The sequence below is a fragment of the Argiope bruennichi genome, chromosome 7 (assembly GCF_947563725.1).
Source record: "Argiope bruennichi chromosome 7, qqArgBrue1.1, whole genome shotgun sequence".
Lineage (NCBI taxonomy): Eukaryota > Metazoa > Arthropoda > Arachnida > Araneae > Araneidae > Argiope > Argiope bruennichi.
Genome location: NC_079157.1, coordinates 60,810,761 through 60,832,318, shown reverse-complemented (window position 1 = coordinate 60,832,318; position 21,558 = coordinate 60,810,761). Strand labels below are relative to the sequence as shown.

The 21,558-nt window shown below is 30.3% G+C and overlaps 1 protein-coding gene across 3 annotated transcripts; it reads right to left on the bottom strand.

Moving 5' to 3' along the window:
* Positions 1–6,737: 6,737 nt before the first annotated feature.
* Positions 6,738–21,355, bottom strand: LOC129976100 (alpha-tocopherol transfer protein-like). Of its 3 annotated transcripts, none has more exons than XM_056089482.1 (6): positions 21,306–21,355; positions 12,535–12,682; positions 10,581–10,820; positions 8,273–8,463; positions 7,191–7,301; positions 6,738–7,113 (listed from the first exon to the last, which is right to left on the bottom strand). In XM_056089482.1, the coding sequence occupies exons 2-6, from the start codon at positions 12,680–12,682 to the stop codon at positions 6,898–6,900; spliced, it is 906 nt and encodes a 301-aa protein (XP_055945457.1). In that variant the 5' UTR covers positions 21,306–21,355; the 3' UTR covers positions 6,738–6,897. The 3 variants fall into 3 exon arrangements, with proteins under 3 accessions (XP_055945457.1, XP_055945456.1, XP_055945455.1); XM_056089481.1 differs by lacking the exon at positions 21,306–21,355 and adding an exon at positions 17,038–17,129; XM_056089480.1 differs by lacking the exon at positions 21,306–21,355 and adding an exon at positions 15,928–15,947.
* Positions 21,356–21,558: the final 203 nt, after the last annotated feature.

Sequence of the window (21,558 nt, the reverse complement as noted above, 5' to 3'; positions counted from 1 at the left end):
CATTTGAAATTGTTTTATATGAATTTAAAAAAATTAATGAGTGGCAGGATATTGGCGATAAAAGAGACTGTTTACTTTGAATTATTTTTTTCCGCCATACAACTTAAAAACTGACAATTTACATTTTTTATTCTAGTGATAGATGAACTATTTCTTATAACATTTACTCAAATTTATTTTTCACTGTTTTCCTTATCTATAAACATCATAAAAAGGAAAGTTAATTTAAAAAAAAATATATATATATATAATTCTATACAAAGTGATCCATGATACAAGATGGTCTTGTAGTTTTGGATCATACCCTCTTGTAGTTTGGATTATGCTGTGCTGTATTTTTGTTATTTCTGTTTCTTTCTGACTCCAGATGTTATAAGGAAAAAAAGGACTTAATCTCAAAACTGTGAATTCTATGTTTTAAAAGAGGGCTTCAATACTGGTAAGACTAAAAGCTTTTGCCCTTGACAATCAGCGAAGATTGATTTCAAAATATTGTTACGAATCTGTGATGCGGCTTCCCAGCATAATTGGTCCCATCATAAGAAAGAATGTTTTACAGTCATCTGCATTGGACGGAGTACGGGTGTCGCATTGGAGGTCCCGGAGCTTGGCGACTATTTGGCGACTTTGGCGCCAAAATAGATTATATCCGAAACATCGAGAATTTTCCCGATCTGTCCAGTTGGAACCAAGATACGCATCGAACGTTCCTGATTGGTTGAGAGGCTTCTAGCCTCGCCTCCTGAGACCTATAAAAGGAGGCAGCCTGAGTGTGGGAGTGGCCGTAGTCGGAAGCGACAGAGAAGAGTGGTTGGAATCGACGGTGAAGAACTGGCCTTCCAGAGATAAGCGGAGCAGCGACGGAGTCAAGCTAGTGCTGAACTAAGCTGTGCGCTACTGTCTGCAGTAGAGTCTTGTTGTATGCTGCACGTCTCGGCTGAAGATAATCGTCTTCTGTGCTGTATATAGTTGTCGTCTTTGTGCTGTCCTGTGTATCTTCGTGTAAATAAACGTCGTTGTTTTATTTTCTACTTCCGCCTGCTAATTGAGCGTTCTCCACACCATATGACTTCCACTATCCAAACAAACCCACGGAAATTTCGAAACAATATTATTTTTTTTTATCTATCTTTGATATATAAATTATATCTTGAATATCTTTTATATTCAAGATATAAATTTTATATCTTAAATATAATTTATACTTTGAATTTCCTGAACCTTGCATCATTGCAAGGACTTGGAATTACTTTTGCTGCCATAAAAGTGATTCCATTAGATTGATTTCACCAAACATCAACCGTGTATGAAGACTTCTGCATATAGATTCTATAACTGTGCCTCAAATATCCTAACGTTGGATGAATTATATCAGAAACTAATTAAAAAAAAACCAGGGCTATCTTTGTATCAACCTCATAAGTGTTAACTATGAACAAATTTTGAAACTTGAACCGGTTTATTAATTTTATACTTTGATTTGCTAGGATTTTGAATCTTGGGAAATAAAGTCTAAAAGTTATTGTACATTTTATTTATTATTTATTCATTTTGGACGAGTATTATCAAGATGATTGATTGATTGTATGCATGTAGGCCAAGGGGGGGGAGTTCTTATTCTTTCATCTGTTGAAGTATCTCTTCAACTTTCATAAAATTACAAGCAATTTATATTATATACTGTTTATTTAATATTTTTGAAAATGCAAATTTCATATACAGTTTAAAATTTTATACTTCTTATGGATAAAGTAGTTTTAAAAAAATGCAGTGTCTAAAAAAGATATTTTTTTGCGCAGCCCTGCAAATTTTTGAGTTGCAGAGGCACTACTGCAAAAAATGTTGGCAAATTTTTCTATACGTAGAAATATCCTTTAGTTTGTCTATCTATATATTTAAGAACACGGTAATTAAGCAATAAAAATCCTTACAAAATTACTAATCCAATAAGTCTGTCGTTGCTTTATCGCCCGCAAACCATCATATTAAATCAGGAGGCATTCTTCCCATATTTTAAATAATTTTATAAAACTTCATTTTAAAAAAAATTACTTTCATTAGTATTTTTTATTTTTAGTAATAAAGGTAATTTTTAATGATAAAGAGGAATTAAATATTTTAATAAACTTTAATAATATTTCTTTAATAAAAATTATATTGCATAGCTTATAATATTCTTAATTTCATAATTCAATTATTTTTTTAATCAAAAATATCGTATCAGATCAAATTATTAAATTTTTAAATATTCTTAGAAAATTGGAATTTTAATCATATTCATATTACATTTTAAACTTCAAAGAATATCAATGGATTTCTTGCAATATTTATTGTGCCTTAATTGAATTAGGTGTAATATAGTTTTCGATTAATTGATTATACTTTGATTCTATTCTAAATAAAAAAAAATATCTTCTATTTTTTTTTTCTTTTCTAGAAAAGAGCATTTAAATTTTTAAATTAAATTTTTTTTCTTTTAATCTTTTTTTCTTTTCAAAACTTGTAACTATAATTATAACAGAATTTAAAAAAAATATATTTTTGAAATTGACTTGCAGATGGCGCCACCTGTTTGAAATATTTAAATTAATGTATTAACTGTGATTAAGAACTCCTGAATTATCATATTCTTATCAGAAAAAATAGCTTTAATGAATCAGAAAATGAATGAAAATTATATTTTGGAAATTGACTGGCAGATGGCGCCAAGTGCATGAAATATTTAAACTAACGTCGTAATTGATGGTTAAGAACTCCTAAATTATCATATTCTTATAAAAAAATATTCTAAATGAATCAGAAAATGAATGAAACTTCAATTACGTATTCCATATTTAAAAATGTTAAATATTATTACGTTAAATAAGTTAATTATGTAATTAACTAAAATTTGTTTCGATTCTTTTACAAAAATTACATATTTCGATCAATATTTGGTTCAATTCTGGAAGGAAGTATATTTTAAAATATTTCATTTATTTGCTTATTTATATTGCACAACGAAAAACAAAATGTGCTGCATTGCGTTATTGATAAGAAAGGTAAGGTGGGAATATTCATTTTTTTTTTAAATTCTTATATACAAATAATTTTAAGATATATGAATTGATATGAAAAGAATTATATGAGTTAGGAAACTTTAATAATTTGTGAATACATCAATAATTTTCTCTACGAATAATTTCTTCCTTTTAAAAACACATATTTTCAATAGATAATTTTTTTTTCTTTTGAGATGATTACTGGATGAAACAATCTGTAGGTTATAATTTTTGTTACAGGTAGAGAAATCAACAAACAGAAGCACAAATTTTAATTCATATATAAATATTTTTACCTCATTTGAAGAAGAACCGGTGAAACTCACAGTCGAGGTGAATTTTCTAATTGTCAGGGTAAAACGAAAGTCATTGAAATTAAGAGTTGACAAACTGGTTCGCTGTTTTCAGATCTTCTACTGGTAAACGTCTTTTAAATATTTTAGTTTTATACCACCCTCAAGGTTACTAATCTGAATAAAGGGCTTTTATTCCTAAGGATAATTTGTAAGATGATAAATCCTTTGCTTAAAATTCGTGGGTTAATTGTAGACTTTTTTTAATAAGAATAGTTTATTTAGTTTTATTCGTAGTTAAATATATATATATATATATATAAATTTTTTTTAATGATTAAAGGATTTTGTTCATCCGCAAACATCAGCATAGAACAATTTCCACCCCAAATTTATTCTTTTGTTGACGTGTTTTAGGGATTTTTTTTCCTTCAAAAGTTGATTTTCTTACTTCCTGCCCTTTATGCATGGTTTAAAAGAAAATAATTTGTAAGTCAGGTACATAAAAGGCGACGCGACTCATTTTTCTTTGGAAGAATGGGCCCTGATTTAAAACAAATGCACGCAAATATTTCATATTCATTTAAGTTATAACTAGTGCAGTTTGCGAAAGCGTACAGTAGAAGCTTTTAAAATTATTGTTATCATTCTGAAAGACACGTTTATTTAATGAATCTTAAAAAAGATCATTTAATAAAGAAAAGTTTGTTTTAAAACATATTCCAATGAACATAAGTGATGCCTGAGGATGCGGAAGGATAAAGCAATGGTTTTGTAGATAAAAATGAAATTTTCTTTAATTACTACAAGGAAATTTTTAGAGAATAAGGGTAATATTTCTTTTTTTTTTTATAATCTATTGAGGAAAATTCTGGCAAAGTCGCACTTTAGAATGTATCTTTAATCGTTTATAAAATAGATTCATTAAAAAAGATACGCGAGAGAGAGCTTTAATTACAAAAAAGTTTGATATTCTTAAGTTCTTTACAAAAATTCACCAATTCTGGAACGAAAATCAAATGTGAAATCGGAGAAATAATGCTGCTTTGTTTTTTTCTTTACCTTTGACGTAATTTAAAGATCGCCAAAAAAACCCATTATCTTGGCGGTATTGGTGAAATTTCGATATTTCATATATAATAGCATTATATAAGAATAATCAAGTAATCCCAAGGACCATAAAAATAAAAAAGCAGTTATTTTCTTAACAGTTAGAAAATTAATTATTAAATAGCAAAAAAAAAATTTAACTGATGTTATTGTCGTTGTTTACATCATTTTTATATTATGTATATATTTGTATGTATAATAGTGTTATATTCTAAAGAATAATATAAAAATCAAATAACAAACAGCAATTGTTTATAAAAATAAAGTTACTGCATTTTCTTAAAAGTGCAGATTCATATATCATTACATTATCTCAATAAAACGATAAACTTCAGTTTCAGAGATGCATATGAAGAGCACTAATGATTCGTTGTTTTAAGTTGAATAGTATTCTGACCTTTTTCTTTGAATGTAAAACTAATACATTGGCCTCCAATTAGTCCTAATCTGCAACTAAGGACCACATGGTAGTGCGCTTTCTCGGGTCTGGCTTTGCTTATTTGGCGCATTCTAATATGAATACTTTCAAGAAGGAAGCGATTTTTTCAGTGATATTTTTGAAATCTCATTCTCTAGAGATATTATTAATGGCATTTGAAAACGCTATCCGTTAAAAAAGAATTTTTTTTATTAGGAATGCCAATTTTCCTATCTTAAACGTACAGTTGGAAATCACATTTCTACTTCAACAAGGCTCGATTTTATTTCTAAGCATTTGCAAATTGCGACACAACAACAGTTCATTGTTAGTCAATTTCTCTACAGTACAGTCTGTTCAGTTTATACACTCTGAACATTCACAAATTAAGCCATTTACTTGCTCACGATCTTCTAATAACATCTGGATATTATAAGACGTTTATATTCCCAAAATGACCTGAAGATTTGTCATTGCTAGAAGATGGATATTGATGAATCAATGATAGTTCGTAATTACTTTGAAGTATATTGCCGCATTGAAGAGAAACAGTCGAATCTCCATGGCCGAATGGTCATGGCACTGGTCTCACAATCAAAAGACCTTGAGTTCGAACCCGTTAGAGACGATGGGGTTCATAGTATGTGTAAATATTTAATTACTTGATTTTATGTTTTCCTTTATTTCATGTTCCAGAAGATACTGGACATTTCTTTAGTTTGCCAGACAAGTGTTCTGGACATTTCTTACTGTCTCCAGAAAAGTATTCTGGAACTTTCCCTGCTAGTATAAAAGCAGAGGATCTGTCAGTCACTGTATTCTCAGTTCAGAGTTCAGTTAATAAATTGGTTTAGCTCTACCTCTTGTGTGTGCCATTCAGTTCTATACTATAGCATCTACGTGACAATATATAGATGGCAATTTCCACATCCATAGAATCCATAAAATGTCTTTAAATCAGACTTGGTCTCCTGAGGTCAGTGTCATAATTCCTACATTTTTTGGACAAGTGTTTTTGAAGCCTGTATCAATTTAATCAATCTGTATGGACGAAACCAACATACAAAAAAATATACAATACAAATGAACCTCCAAAATAAGCTCTACGTTCCTTGTCAAAAATATAATATTTCACTATCTGATAACTTGTGCCCTTTCAGGAGTCTGCAAATATGGAGTCATCGGTAGGTGGGTAAAAATGAAAGACAGGTTTCACCTATGTTTTCTCATCAATTTCTGTTGATAGTGGCAGTTATTTGTTCTTGTTTCTAATGGCACTTGTCATAGAGAAGCCCACTGACTTTAGAAGTCAGTGATTTTAAGCCAAGGGTGCGTCTCTTGTTTTTACAGTAGCGCCATCTAGGGCCAACAGTACGACTTAGTTACACAACGTCACAACCCTTTTTACTTCGGACTTCATTCATGCATTTCATGCACAGATCGTAATTTAGACGTGAATCAGAGAACGATCACCTCTGATCCAGTGCCCCCAGTGGTATTACTCTCGAGATGGAGGACTTTGTGACCACGACAGATTTATACGTGCGCCGGTCACCGCACACACGGAGAGTCTTCGGTCGGTGGGGTTCGAGCTAGCAACCCAAAGAATGAGAATCCAACGCCCTACCAACCAGGATATCCCGGCCCTTTGACAGTTATTTAAAAATACTCAAAAAGCTGAAGGAAAAAAAATTTCACTTGTTATAAAGTTCGAGTCAAAATAACCGAAATCTAATTAGAATTAAACGAAGGATACTCTACCATTAGTTTGTAAACTTTTTTAAAACACAATTTGTAGCACATCACGTAACAGTTTTTAACACACATTGTAAAAAAATGATCATAAAAGTAAATGATTTTCGATACTTTCAAAACAACATAAAATTTTATTCAATAAATAGTTTTTAATAAAACAAAAAGGAAACATGAGCTATAATTTTAAATAAGAAATATTCTTGTTGAAACAAAAAGCTCAGACAGGTGTTATGATTATTTACATTCAGTTTGAGACAGTTAAAAATTCCCACCTGTTGATTTATTGAAACACTTTCATGGATAATCTATCTTTCTTTGTTTTGATATTACCATAAGCGAAAAAACTAAGAAATTTCTCTTCTTCGGCTTTTAAATCATGCATAATATTGACAAGCTCGTCTTCTTTCAATTTCCCGCCAAATTTTTCAGGAAGAATCTCGGGAGAAATGGATGCATGTAGATCTTTCCAATCATTTTTCTTTGCATGAAAAAATACCTGAAAAAAAAACTCAAATGAGTTAATTTCTCTAATAAAAATATCATTTCTTTACATATAAAATTTGAGTAACTTACTCGATTCTTAATTTTTTTCGGTAGAAATTGATTAAGAACTTTTAATATTAGTGGAAAAAACGAAGGCATATTAACCACATGCATGGCTTTCACTCGACAAGGGTAGGTATTCTGAAACAAAAGAATTTAAATGAAATCATATCACAAGACAATAAGAAGAATTTAATGCTGGGATTATGGATAATTTCATAAGGGGTATTATGAAGCGGAAAATATTGCTTAAATTATGCAGTTAAATGCCATATATTCAGTGTCTTACTTAAAAACTTTGAACTTATTTTGTTTGTCTAAACATTACTGGAACTATTTCAATGAATATAATTTTATTTGTGCTGTTGTACTTACACTTTACACTCACTCAGCATTTCAGACAACTGTTGATGATTTTTTTAAATCAAACTCCAACCTGGTTGCATGCAAGATATATAAAAATGGAAATGTATTATTAGTTTTTCAGATATATAATAATTTTAAGATTTTTCTTACGTTTACAAAAAAAAATGATTTAAAATTTAATTTTTGATTTCAATACTATAAGTTACCAAAATATTCTAGTATTACTTTCAAAATTTTTAAAATTATAACTTTAAAGTTGTTGTTTCTTATGGCACTTGTCACGGACAAGTCCGCTGTTACGAAGACAGCGATTATAAGCCGGAGGGGGAGCGTCTCTTGTTTTTATAGTAGCGCCAGCTAGGACCAAGAGTACGACTTTGCTACTCACGCATCACTCAGTCGCTTGCACAACCGCTTTTTACAGGAGGGCACATTCACACATCTCACAGAAAGAACAACGGAAGAACAACCATGCCCAAACCGGGACTCGAACCCGGGAAAGACGCGCTACCCCTATGCTAGAGCGCCGGCTTTACTTTTAAGTGAAGTTAAAATTGTAAAATTTATAATCAACGTTGATTATTAAACTTTCCACTATGTCTTTTTACGCCAACAAATGGTGCGTTATCGCATTTGAACAGAAATGATGATCAAACTAAAAGAATAAAAAGATTTTAAATAATAATTTTTTCGAAAACATAAATACTTTTAAAAATATGAAAAAAATAATGAATTATTTTTCTCACCAATAACGAATCGACAAACACGCGAGTCCAGGAAGGTGTAAAAGCTAGATAACCATGGATGTCCATTCCTTCATAGTCAAAAATAAATGTTCCCCCGCATATCTGATTGACTGGATTTTGTATGAAGTTGTGAGATGTGACTAATTCTAGGTAGAAGCGGTGAGCAAAAGTGTATTTTCTGTAGTCAATTGCTGAGTGGGGGAAAATAAAATAAATGCAATATTCTTTAAGATTAAGGAATAAAAACATAATGAATGAATAAAACAAAATAGGCAATAAATAAAAAATTAAATATAATAGTTAAATTAATAGTTTTAATATGATCAAGTCATGCACAAATCCTCACTTTACCAATTGAGGGTTATCAAGCCATGTCAAATTGTTTGTGCAAATCTTGGCCAATTTGGAACAGTTGTGTCAAAGATTGCATTGATTGAAATAATGATTAATTTTTGGGAAAATTATATTAAAATTTTCTTGTTATCTAAGCCAACTATATCTGATAATATGCATTTTTCAAATAAAGTTTCACAGCAGAATTATTATATGTAATTGTTATACTTGGCGACTTAATAGCGTCTTTAAATTTTAACATTTAATTGAAAGAAGATTTTAAAAAATGTGCACTCTCAGCATTTAATTTATTCAATAAACGAATAAAGAGTAAAATACAATAATTTTTTAAAAGGTTGAAGGGAACTCTGAATAACAATAGATCTTCCTTGCTTCAGTTTACATTTCTAGGAAAGTTCGGTGCGAATTTAACAACTATAAGTTCTAGGACGATAAATAATTTGTCACGTCAATAATTTGTTTTCAATAATTTGTATATACAATGTAAAACGTCAAACTCAGAGTTACCAAATTTGGATACAATTACATCTTGGTGAAATCTGTTCACCACGAAAAAAGACTTTAAAATTATTATCATGTTTTAAATGGAATAAAGATTTATCGGAATTGAATATTTTCCCTGGATGGATTCAGAGTATATTGGTGAATAAAATTCCTACAAGTTAATAAATTAAAGATATAAAATTTTAATGATAAAAACTTTTTAGTACAATTTTTTTTCTTGAATTTTAATAAATTTTCAAAATTAGTTTGAAACACGATTTTGTATCAAAAATACTCATTTATATAAATGCATGCAACAAAATATCGAAATTGTGAATAATCGATTTAAATATTTTAATAGTTCTCAAAACCAAAATAAATATTAAATTATTCAGTTTAAACTTATTAATGTTTTTGTTTTCACGTGTTTCAAAACACTGAGAGTTCGTTTTAACATGATGAGATTTTTAATCTGATATCCCTTTTGTAAATTGTAACGCACCAATTCAATAGCTGAGATAAGTAACCAGGTGAATACAAGACGTATGTGTAAAGCCCGCAACACTATCATTCTTCGATATTTCAATCTCTGTTTAAATATTTCCTGTTATATTTTTTCGTACAATTCTGAATATATATATATACCGAAATAATGGTTTTTTTATTTTTATTTTCTAGCATACGTAGTAAAGAGAAAATATAGTAAGCGTCAAAAAATGCGAACTCGAAATTTTGACAAATTTTCAAGTTTTAGACTTCTCTGAGTTCGAAAAACAATTTTTTAGAAACCGTCCGTCTGTCTGTGGCAAAGATAAGTAAAAAACGCTTTGATCTAGAAGGGTGAAATTTGGTATACGGTATTTACATCAAATTTGCAGATATCCATCAAATTCTGAGCAAAATGTGTTGAGAGGCAGTCTGTCTGTCCGACTGTTCAAATATAAGTTAACACAATAATTACAAAACGACGAGAGCTAGATAGATAAAATTCGGTGCACAGATTTAGCATCTACAGTGTAGATAGTAGATACCTATCAATTTTTGAGCTAAATCCAACTAAGGGTTGACTGTCAGTCAGTCTGTGCTTTTAGAAACATGTAAACGTGATTGTTCTAAAACGCAATGACTATAATACATCAAATTTGGTATGAGATTTTGTAACTAGAAGTGCAGTTTTCAAATCTTTATTTCAAGAGATTGAGAAAAACGTGTCTTTAATACAAATTCGATTTTTGGATAGTATTAACGCCTGCCAGGGATTAATCGCCAAATAACTCGCCAAACATAACACAATAGATTCAGTAAAAATGCTAAATTCACGTCAAAAGTTAATATTTCGTAAATATTGTATGCCAATTTCATGTAAGATGTTCTCTCGAAGGACAAGTTTATTAGAGAGTATGCGAGAAAGTTTTGGGGAGACCCTCCCCACTGGTTTTAGATTGATTTAAGAGTTTAATAAAACATTTACCTGCTTTTCCAAAAAGTAAAAATGAGTTATCCGCACATCTATAAGGAGATAACTTCAAATGACGTATACTTTCAGCTTCTTGAAGGGGAAAAGAAAATTTCTTGTAGATATCTAGATACACGTCTAACTGTTGGTAGTACTTGATAACTCGCTGAAATGCTTTCGCGGTATCATATTTAGATACCCTCATAAAAGGCGACAGAAATATCTCATCCAAACATGGTTCAAGATCCTTCACCCCTGAAATTATTAAATATCTACATTAGGATCCATATTCAACAAAAAGTTCGGTTTGCAAATTTGAGGTATCATATTTAGATACTCTCATTAGAGGTGACAGATATTATTCGTCAAAATATATCAATCGCCTATGTGAAATTGCAAGATGGCTACCAAGATAAACAATGCAATTAAGTGGCCATATTTAAAGACTAATTATTTAAATCCTACTCAAATTTTCATTTCTTATTGAAAAATTCACAGATTTTTTTATCACTTCTGAACTATCATTGAAAGTGTTTGCTCTATTAATGGTGATGCCGTGTCCGCTTTACCACGGAAAGGGGGTGCAGTAGCTTCTGAGGGTAAAGGCCCCTGAGCACCCGAGGGCAGAAGTCTGACTTATAGCTCATATGAAGATGAAACTCATACACTCGCTTGCACATCCCTTTTTACAGGGGGGCACATTCACACACCTCCCAGATAGAATACAGATGAACAACCATGCCCGAAACGGGATTCGAATCCGGGACGCCTAGAACACGGGGAAGAGTCGCTACCCCTATGCAAGGACGCCGGCGTTTGCTCTATTAGCCATGTCATATACTTTAGCTGTCATCTTGCTATTTGGTATTGCCAACTTGACATATTTCCGTTATACAAAGTCACATCATTCAGTGTATTGCTACAGAAAGCAATTTTTGACATACGACATTTTGCTCTGTGTATGACCATATGCTATTATATATAGAATAGTAGATGCACATCAGATTTTGATTTAAATCCCTCAATTAGTTTAACTTGATGCAAGTATATCTATTCATGTATAAATGAATGCAGTATCTCTAAAAATCACCAACAGAGTTTCATTAATTTTAACATGTGTTCTTTACATTCATTTTTCAAATCATTGGCACATGTTAAAAGCGGTTCATGAAATAGAAGGGATAATGTTCGAATATCCGTATTCTATATTTTTTTAGCTTGTGAAATGTTGTGGAAATGTTATATGATGTACTTGCTGATTTTTATAATGACTTCCGTTTAAGACAGACTATGCTGGAGAAAATGTGATGAAAAATAACAAACAGTAAAGTTAAAAATTAGATTGATGTTTCATTCTGTAGATATTCCTACACTGTGAATTTATTTAATTTGATGAAATTTAAACGCTAAAATCCCAGTTCTGATTATGAGGCTGCATGTAAAACTTTTGATTATTTTATTAGATAGAAAAACTTTGATAAGATTTGATATATACAAAAATACCATTTTCTTAAAGCCGTGAAAATAGAAGATGATATATTTAAACCACAAATTGCTTATATAAATGCACATTTCTAATCTCGAAATACGTAAATTGTTGCCAGTCAATATTTACTATTTACACTATAAACAGTTTAAACTACACAGTAATATAATAATTGTAATACAAAAAAACAAATGTATTTTTAAATCAGTTTAAATCAGTTTTTAAATCAGCAGCGGTCACTAGAGTTGAATTTTTTTTAATGTATTTTTTCGCCAAACTGTTAATTTTTAGGAATTAGTAAATAGTTTTTTGGCGAAGATTTGAGTGGTTGGCGAGAAATGTTGCCAAAGACATCATGATTTTTACTTAGCTCTTTTTTTATATTTTTAGCAGATCCATGATTTTTAACAATAAGCACATAAAATATTTAAATAATTTAAAACCTTTTATTTAAATACAAACAATATATTATAAAAATTTTACTTTTTAAGTCTCTGCGAAGTATTTCAAGACATCTAGCTCTAGTTTCTTCTGTCTCATTTATTTCTTGCATATTTTTTACTGTGACAGGATCATTTGTATCAGTTGTGTCATAACGCAAAAATTCAGATCTTGAATTATCCATTTCCATCTAAAATGAAATTTTAAGTAAATATTATTTAAATATTTTAGCAAATACTAGCAGTTTTTAACAGCCAGTTGATTCGTTGGAATTAATAGTCGTTATAATTTCAATTAAATATTTTATTTAGTTTGAATTTAATGGTATTGTTAAAAGCTTGTAAAGTTGCTTCCCAGCACGGTTATTTCTATCACCGGAAAGATTAATTTACAATCGTCTGTACTGGATGCTGCTCGGGTGCCGAGCCAGTGATCTCAGAACTTGGGGACTTTGGCGACAAAATAGATAAGTCCCGGAAACTTCGAGCATTTTAACGATCTGCCCATTAGGAACCAAGATACGCCTGATTGGCCTAGAAGATTCTTGGCCCGTCTCCCGGGAACTAAAAAAGGACGGCAGTCTCAAGCTGTGAGTAGCGTAGTCAGAGTCGTAGATAAGTAACGAGTCTTCGAGAGGGTAGCGAAGCAACGGCGGAGTGCCAGCGTTTGTGTGGACTCAAGCTAGTGCTGAACTGAGCTGTGTGCCGAGTCCTGTTGTCTATTGTGGAAGCAGCATCGAGTCCTGTGAGGAGTAACCAGTCGTGTGGTAGTGAGTCGGCAATTGGATACAGCTAAAGCGAGGGACCGTGAGAATTTCAGCCGTTTGGAGAGACCGTAGGGTGAAGCTCCCAGAAACCCCTCTGCTGCTGGATTCTGTCTGGCCGCTTTGAATGCTATGGTCGATTATTACTTGAGGGCTACTGTTTGTTGTAGTGTGCTGCTTTGTGTTCGTCTCGGCTGTATACAGTTGTCGTCTTTGTATTTGTGTCGTCTGTGTTCTCGTGTTCTTTGTGTAATAAACGTCAGTCGTTGTTTTCTTCTGAGGTCTGCTGACAGTGTTTTCACACCATACACCCACTACAGACGAACCCTGTGAAATCCGTAATAGTATAATCTGCAAAATATTTTTAAGCTTTAAATTTTGATAGTCATATAACTAATACATTATTGACGCCTTACACTATTATATTCATAGTACTCTACGTTTTTTTAGTTTTCTGTCATCTCTTCTAAAATTTCAACTTTGTAACAGAAATTATTAAAACGAAACCTGTAAAACTACAACTAATTCAAGAGCTTTTATTGCTGAAAGAAAGCATTTCTTAAAATATGAACACAGAAATAGAATCGTTCAGCATACTATTCTTATTTGTACTATAAAATATCTTTGGCAATATCTTAGAAGATGATTTAATAGTAAGTTCTCTGATTCAACATAAAATTCTGCTTCTTACACTACAAAATAATTTTTAAATGAATAAGAACGATAATATATTTTTATACTTTTTTTCTATTTGAGGAAAGAGTAACAATCTTTAAAAATGAAAGCATTTCAAAACACTTTTTATTGCTTACTTTTGAAGCGAAACCTTATCTTTTAGTGCTACAAAATCTCAAAAAAAGTATATGAAAAATACACTTTATAAGGAAATAAATTTACTATGGGATAAAATCACGTATTCATATATTCATATTAAACAATGAAAGAAAACTCCAGCATGAAAAAAATGTACCAATAATAAAAACTATTTGAGATTCTTTACAATATCGAAATATATTGTGTTAAATATTCTTTAAATATTTTTTTAATTATTTTTAAAAAATGAACTACAAAAACTGAACCTTTGAAATTTCCAGATAATGAAAGATTTTTCTGCTGTGACAATTTTGGGATTAATAATGAAAAAGCATCAAAAATTTGCTTAATTTTTAATTAATATCGTTTCTTTCAATTTTAATTAAAAATTTCAAAACATCGCTTCGAAGTCATATTTTCATCTTCCATGATATATTTGGGCCAAATGTGGTATCTCAAACGGTCTGTTCCTTAGATTTCCTTTACACAAACGTCATAAGAATCAATAAGAATCGATAACGATAAGAATCAATGAGAAATCTAATCTATTTATTTCATGCAGGAAAGACGACTGAATATTTTAAAAACGTATATTTTTTATGTCAGTTTTAAAAAAGCTCATAATACGCCAGGCCAGGAATTCTCTACTTAACAAATGAAAATAAATGAATAAATAAAAGTCTTTTATCGTAAAATTCAAATTATCATGTGAGACTATTTTTTTTCTCTTCACCATGTTCTCATGACTCATATTTCGCAATCACCACCAATTAGAAAAGCATTTATGATCATTTCAAAATCAGTCGAGTTCGAAAATTTCTTCTCAACGCCTGAATTTTTCTTCCTGAAAATCCAGTTTAAACCGGTTTTAAACAATCATGTGACTATCAGATTACTCATGCGTCAATATTTAAAAAACGATATTTTTTTTTATTTTTTTTTTTAATCGTTTAAACTCCAAAACGTTATTTGAAAGACATTTTTTTTTTTCATTTTTATTTTATTTTCTTTTTTTTTTGAGAAAATCCGGTTTAAACTAGTTTGGAATGATCACGTGACTATAGTATTGCGCAGTCGTCAACGTTTAGAAAAACGATTTTTTTCACCTTAATTTCAAAATTATTTGAGCCACAAAACTTTTTTTGCGAACTAGAAAAATTAAAAATACAAATAAAAAATTATATATATATATATATATATTTACTATAGTAATAAATACAGGGTGGTTATAATTAAACTTCCCCTATAAACAGCATCATACAACACAAACGGGGGAACGGATTGCAACGAAATTTGGCATATAGACTATACATGAGATGCGCTCACGGAATTTCAAGAATTTTTTTAGTTCCAAATTGTCCACCAGAATGTGCTTTTTACGAAAAAACATTAATTTAAACACAATAAACGATCAAAACGGAATACAGAAACAGATATTGACTAGTTTTTGATCATCTTGTCATCGAACCACATTAAGTAAAAGTAAGGAAAAAATAACAGTACGCTGTTTGAGAGAAAAAGAAAAGACAGTTCAGTTTGCAGAAACAAGAATATATTAGGACGAAATTGAACAAGAGGAGCAGTTGCTAATCGTGTCCAGGACGATGTAGGAAAAGGTGCTCATGTGACCACCCAAATTCACCTGCAAAATTTCAAGTCGATGGACAGTGTGTTCAACAGCAGATCTTAACTGATCAGTTGTGATGGTTGCACATGAAGAGTTATGGAGTTCTTAAAGAACTCCTTCATTCATTCAAAGCAGTCATTCAACGTCGCAAAACCGTCTCGATAAGATACCATCATCATTACAGCTGGGAACATCGACATAAAACATGACAACGATTGCAAACGTTTCTTACCCTAACTTGTTTTCATAAAGTTTCCTCTTCTTAGCAAACATGCAAATCTCGACACTTTTTCCTAGAACTGACAGCTTTTCCCGGTTTTACATTTTATGACTCATAATTCTTGTTCTGGATTGTTAATATTGTTTCTGTATTCCGTTTTGGTCGTTTATTGTGTTAAAATTATTTTTTCTGGCAAAAGCGTCCTCTGGTGGACATTTTAGAACTAATTTTTTTTTCAATATTCCATGTGCGCATCTCGTGTATAGTCTATTTGCCAAATTTCGTTGCAATCCGTTCACCCGTTTGCGTTATATGATGCTGTTTATAGGGGAAGTTTAATTATAACCACTCTTTTTTATGTCTTATTATATAATATATATTATGCCTCTGTATATATTATAGAACCAAAACAACATCATGTTCACGCATGATAATAAATAAAAAGGACAAGTTTTCGCTTGCTGCTAAAACTTGGAGAAGAAATCAAAATTTTTTTCATCGCTATTATCCATATGTTTATCTTATAATCCTTTGGAGGAACTAAAAATCAGAGCTTTTCCGTTTACTAACGTGACCTTTTAATCTCATAGTAGAGCTGCGATATTAATCTTTTTTGTTCTATTTCTGGAAAGATGATTTTATCACAATCCATACAGAAACAATACTGAAATCAAAACAAATGTCAAAGAATAATAATTATATTATAAATTCTTATAACTCATTTACTTACTTGTACAGAAACAATATTTAAATTAAGCAAATACCAGAGAAAAATAATTAAATCATTTGAAAGCAAACAAAAATCAAAGAAAAATACTTCTATCGTTTGAAAGCAAACAAAAATCAGAGAAAAACAATTAAATCATTTGAAAGCAAACAAATATCAGAGAAAAATAATTAAATCATTTGAAAGCAAACAAAAATCAAAAGAAAATATTTTTGTCGTTTGAAAGCAAACAAAAATCAGAGAAAAACAATTAAATCATTTGAAAGCAAACAAATATGAGAGAAAAAGGATTAAATCATTTGAAAGCAAACAAGTATGATAATAACAGTTTTAAAACAAAAAAATATATTATAACAGAAAAAAATTAATAAGACATAAAACATTCATTATTTTACCTGCGAAAAAGATATGCAAATTTAACTTATTGGAATGTTTACTTTAAAATCTGGAAACAGATCTCATAAACTCCTCATGTGATGAAGATGCGATCCCCCCCCCCAAGATAGTAGAGTTTTGATATCTCACCACCTGAACAAAGCTCAATTGATTAGAATTAGAACATATTAATCGCACGTGGATGTTAGTGTCATTGAAGAAAAGGCAATCATTAAAAAGATTAAAGTTGCATACAAAAGAACTTAAAAACTGCTTTCTGTTTAATATGAGTGGCCACTTATCATTTGAGAAGTAATCGGTATTTTAAAAACTTTTCTAAAGAGTTAAAATGAAGACTAAATATTGGGAATGTCATTTTTCATTGACATAACTTGTCGTATATTTTCATCAATACAAAAAAAAATTAAAAAAAATATTTGGTTAAACTTTTCTCGTTCTTTTTGGTTTCTCTCTCTTTGAGATTCAAAAAATTCTGGAAGACTAAAATGAAAAATAAATATTCTCTTTTTGACTTAACTTCTCGTATACTTTCACATAAGAATACTATTTAAAGATTTTCGTAAAATATTTTTATCTCTTTTTTGGTCTCTCTCATCTTATTTCTTTTTCAGATTCAAACAATTTTGAAAGTATCAAAATGAAAAATAAGAACTAGAAATATTTTTGTCTTTTATGTTATTATTCATACATTTCCATATTAAAAGGTTATTTGAAACGTTTGATCAAATCTCTTTGTCATCAAGATTTTTTATTTATTTGTCATTTAGAATAAATTATTTTCGACTTGTAGAAATACTGTGGAAGTATATAAATTGCCTATTTTTACTATAGTTTCGTACTGTAGTTATATTTTTTTGTGATTAATCAGAATTCAATGATGATTTTTAAAGATCATCATTGTAAAAGAAAACTAATTTTAATTTTATTCTAAAACTATAAAATTAAAAGTTTATGTAAAACTCTAAAGTGCTGATAATACTTGTTTAATTCCCTTGTAAATTTCTAATAAATTTTCAGCAATTTTTTTTTTTAATTTTTTTTATCCAATTTTCAATAAGAGATTAATATATTGCTAACCAGAAGGTCTAACCGTTTTCATTGTTTCACCAAACAATTAATCGCATGAAAGTTTATATTATTATCAAATATTTAATTTTTCTATTGTTGAAAGTTAAGGAAGAAACATTCTTTTTAATATCTATGCACTTTATAAGACTAATTCGAAAATAAATAATATCTTTAAATTTAGAAGAAAGATAAACTACATATTTTAATAACCCTGCAATGATGCGTGACTGGTCTCCATTATACAGGATCATATGCGCCACGAACAAAACATAAGGCAATTAAAAATACAACAGCTTCAATATGAGACAATTTAATAGAAAACATGAAGTTTAACCTAAAATATTTCGCTGAAATTAAAAGTAACCAATATAATCGACGAATCAGCTAAATCGCTAAAGGCGTATTGTTCAAAAATATAAAAAGTTTAATTTTCAATTCTTAGCTTAGAATTCGAATGAAAAAGAAATAAATCAGAATTAATTAGAATTACATCAAATGAATTAACTTTATTCCAATAGCAAACTCACAGAGACAGAAAAAATTGGTATTATCAACAAATTAGTATTTAAAACTTTCAATAATAGTCAATAATTCTATAATAGTCAATTCACAAAATAGTCACCTATACATAAATACCTATAAATATATATTATCTATACTTTATAGTGACCTATACATAAATAACAGGCATACAAAATGGCATATTAAAATATAAATACAAGATGATGAATAACAAAAAAGACTAAGAAACCTTCAAGTAAGAAAATAAATACAATAATCTCTACATCTACATTCTTCAAGAAATCAGAAAAATAGAGCTGGAAATGGCGGGAAAATGCCAATCCGGCAAATTACGTACTTGGGTAAAATTGCTTAAGAAAAAGCAGATAAATGTATCAGAACTGCACACTTAATCAATACTGTACATGATATAATTACTTTATCGTGTTCGAAATATACAGAATGGACTGTAATCGATAAAAAAATTCGGTACCTAGATTTTGACAAATGATGTTCCGGACTGCCGTGTTCAAAAAACAACACCTTTATGACATTATGTCTGCCTATCCAACTGTGAGAACGACAATTTGAGAATTCTCTGAGATATAAGGATGACATTTTGTATATGGACTAAGAACATTTTTTGGATTTCTATCAAATTTTGAGTGATATCCATTCACTTGTTTATCTAGCTATACAACAACATGTCTATCAATCTGGCTATACAGTCACATGTCTATCTAGCTATACAGCAACATGTCTATCAATCTAGCTATACAGTCACATGTCTATCTAGCTATACAGTCACATGTCTATCTAGCTATACAGCAACATGTCTATCAATATAGCTATACATTCACATGTCTATCTAGCTATACAACAACATGTCTGTCAGTCTAGCTATACAGTCATATGTCTATCTAGCTATACAACAACATGTCTATCTATCTAGCTGTACAGGCATATGTCTATCTAGCTGTACAGGCATATGTCTATCTAGCTATACAACAACATGTCTATCTATCTAGCTATACAGTCATATGTCTATCTAGCTATACAACAACATGTCTCTCTATCTAGCTATACAGTCATATGTCTATCTAGCTGCAAGTGCATTCGAAATCTCTAAAACGTAAAGAGTTAGGTATAGGATATCTGGTGCACAGGTTTAGAATCTAAAATGTAGATTATTTTCAAATTTTGGAACCAAATCAATTTAAGACTTGTCCGTCTATCGGTTGAATATATGTAAAAGTAAGAACTCATAAATTCAATGATTTAAACCATAAAATTTGTCCTGTAATCTTTTGATTACAACTGTAGTTTCTTATCAAATTCATTATCAATCAGCTTGAAAAAAGGCGCCAAAGCACTATAGATTCAGTAAAAAATGTTAAATTCACGCCAAATAACTATAATTCGTTATAACATGCTAGACATTCACAATCTTAACCAAGGTCCTCAATCTTACACAGGGAAGGAGTTACGGGGAGATTATTCACAGCACTTACTTAACTTATATAAATGTTTGTTGCGACTTATGCCACTTTACAAGCTCGCTGACCGTTATCTGTCAGTGATTTAAGCCGAATGAGCGCCACTTGTTTTTTCAGTAGCTCCAACTGGGGCCAAGAGTACGACTTAGCTACTTCATTCGTCGCATTCGCTTGAACAACCCCTTTTTACAGGGGGGGGGGGCGCATATACAAATAGAACACAGAAGAACAACCATGCCCGAACCGGGAGTCGAACCCGGGATACACAGACCACGGGGAAGACGCGCTACCCCTATGCCAGGATGCCGGTGTATAACATTTTAAACAATTTATCTACTGAAGATGATTTATCTTTGTAATTCAGCTTTTGTAATATATCGACTAATAGTGACTGTCTTTATCTTTCATAGAATATATATGGATTCATTTATGATGAACAAGGCATTCTTTTAATTAATATTATATTTATAATATAAATAACATTTATTTTTAGCAAAAAGTTCAGCATTACTTCCTCCGGAATTATACAAAACAAATAGATTTCGATAAATTTATTCTTTGTATCTCTCCTTTGTAATTCAAATTCACATATGTTAATGAAATCTGACTTTGCATGGTAACTCGAAGTATTTCTGGTTGATCAGGATGCAATTTTACGTCAATCTGTTTCCATTTAGAACTGCTGCACAAGATGTTAATGGCGAAAAATGTAAAATTTCATAAGCTTAAAGAGAAATTAATTAAATGAATTAATGAAAATTATTAATTAATGAAAATTAAACTGAAAGCAGGGTAATATTCCAATTGAATCTTAGTTAGAAGCCTTTTAGTCGGTTTCAAAACCTTAAAAATCCAAATTTTAATGATAGTGCTGTGTATTTGGATTCTAAATAAAAGAACGATGATTTTTTTTTAACTCGCCTAAATTAGTTAATCGAATTATTGCTTCTATTGAACATTTTAAAAACCTTAATTAATGCACTTAGCTGGCATGTTGAATTATATTAAAAATTCTAAGTAAATATTAGAATTTTGGATGACAGAAAATTGGGCATTGTGGCCAAATAACAATATTTTGGACAAAGTAAGATTACGTTATACCAATTTGACGATAGGGTTTGAAAATAGAAATTTCAAAAAACAAACAAAACAAAATCTTTTGCCATCATAATTTCAAAACATGAAAAAGAAAACTTTCTTACCTGCTGTCAGAAGCTCAATGTGTGCCCATGCAGCTGATATCCAAGAAAAGATTCTGATTTTGTCTGGTACTTAGAAATAGATGAAATCAATTAAAGGAAATTATTTTATTATTAATGAGGAAAAAAGTCATTAAAATGAAGATTTTTCATTGTTTCTCGTAATAAGAACATAAATTTTCAGCATTTTCCTTTTAGAAACCACTGGATTACAAATTTAAATTATACTGATACCAGAAACAAGGATTTAAATAAA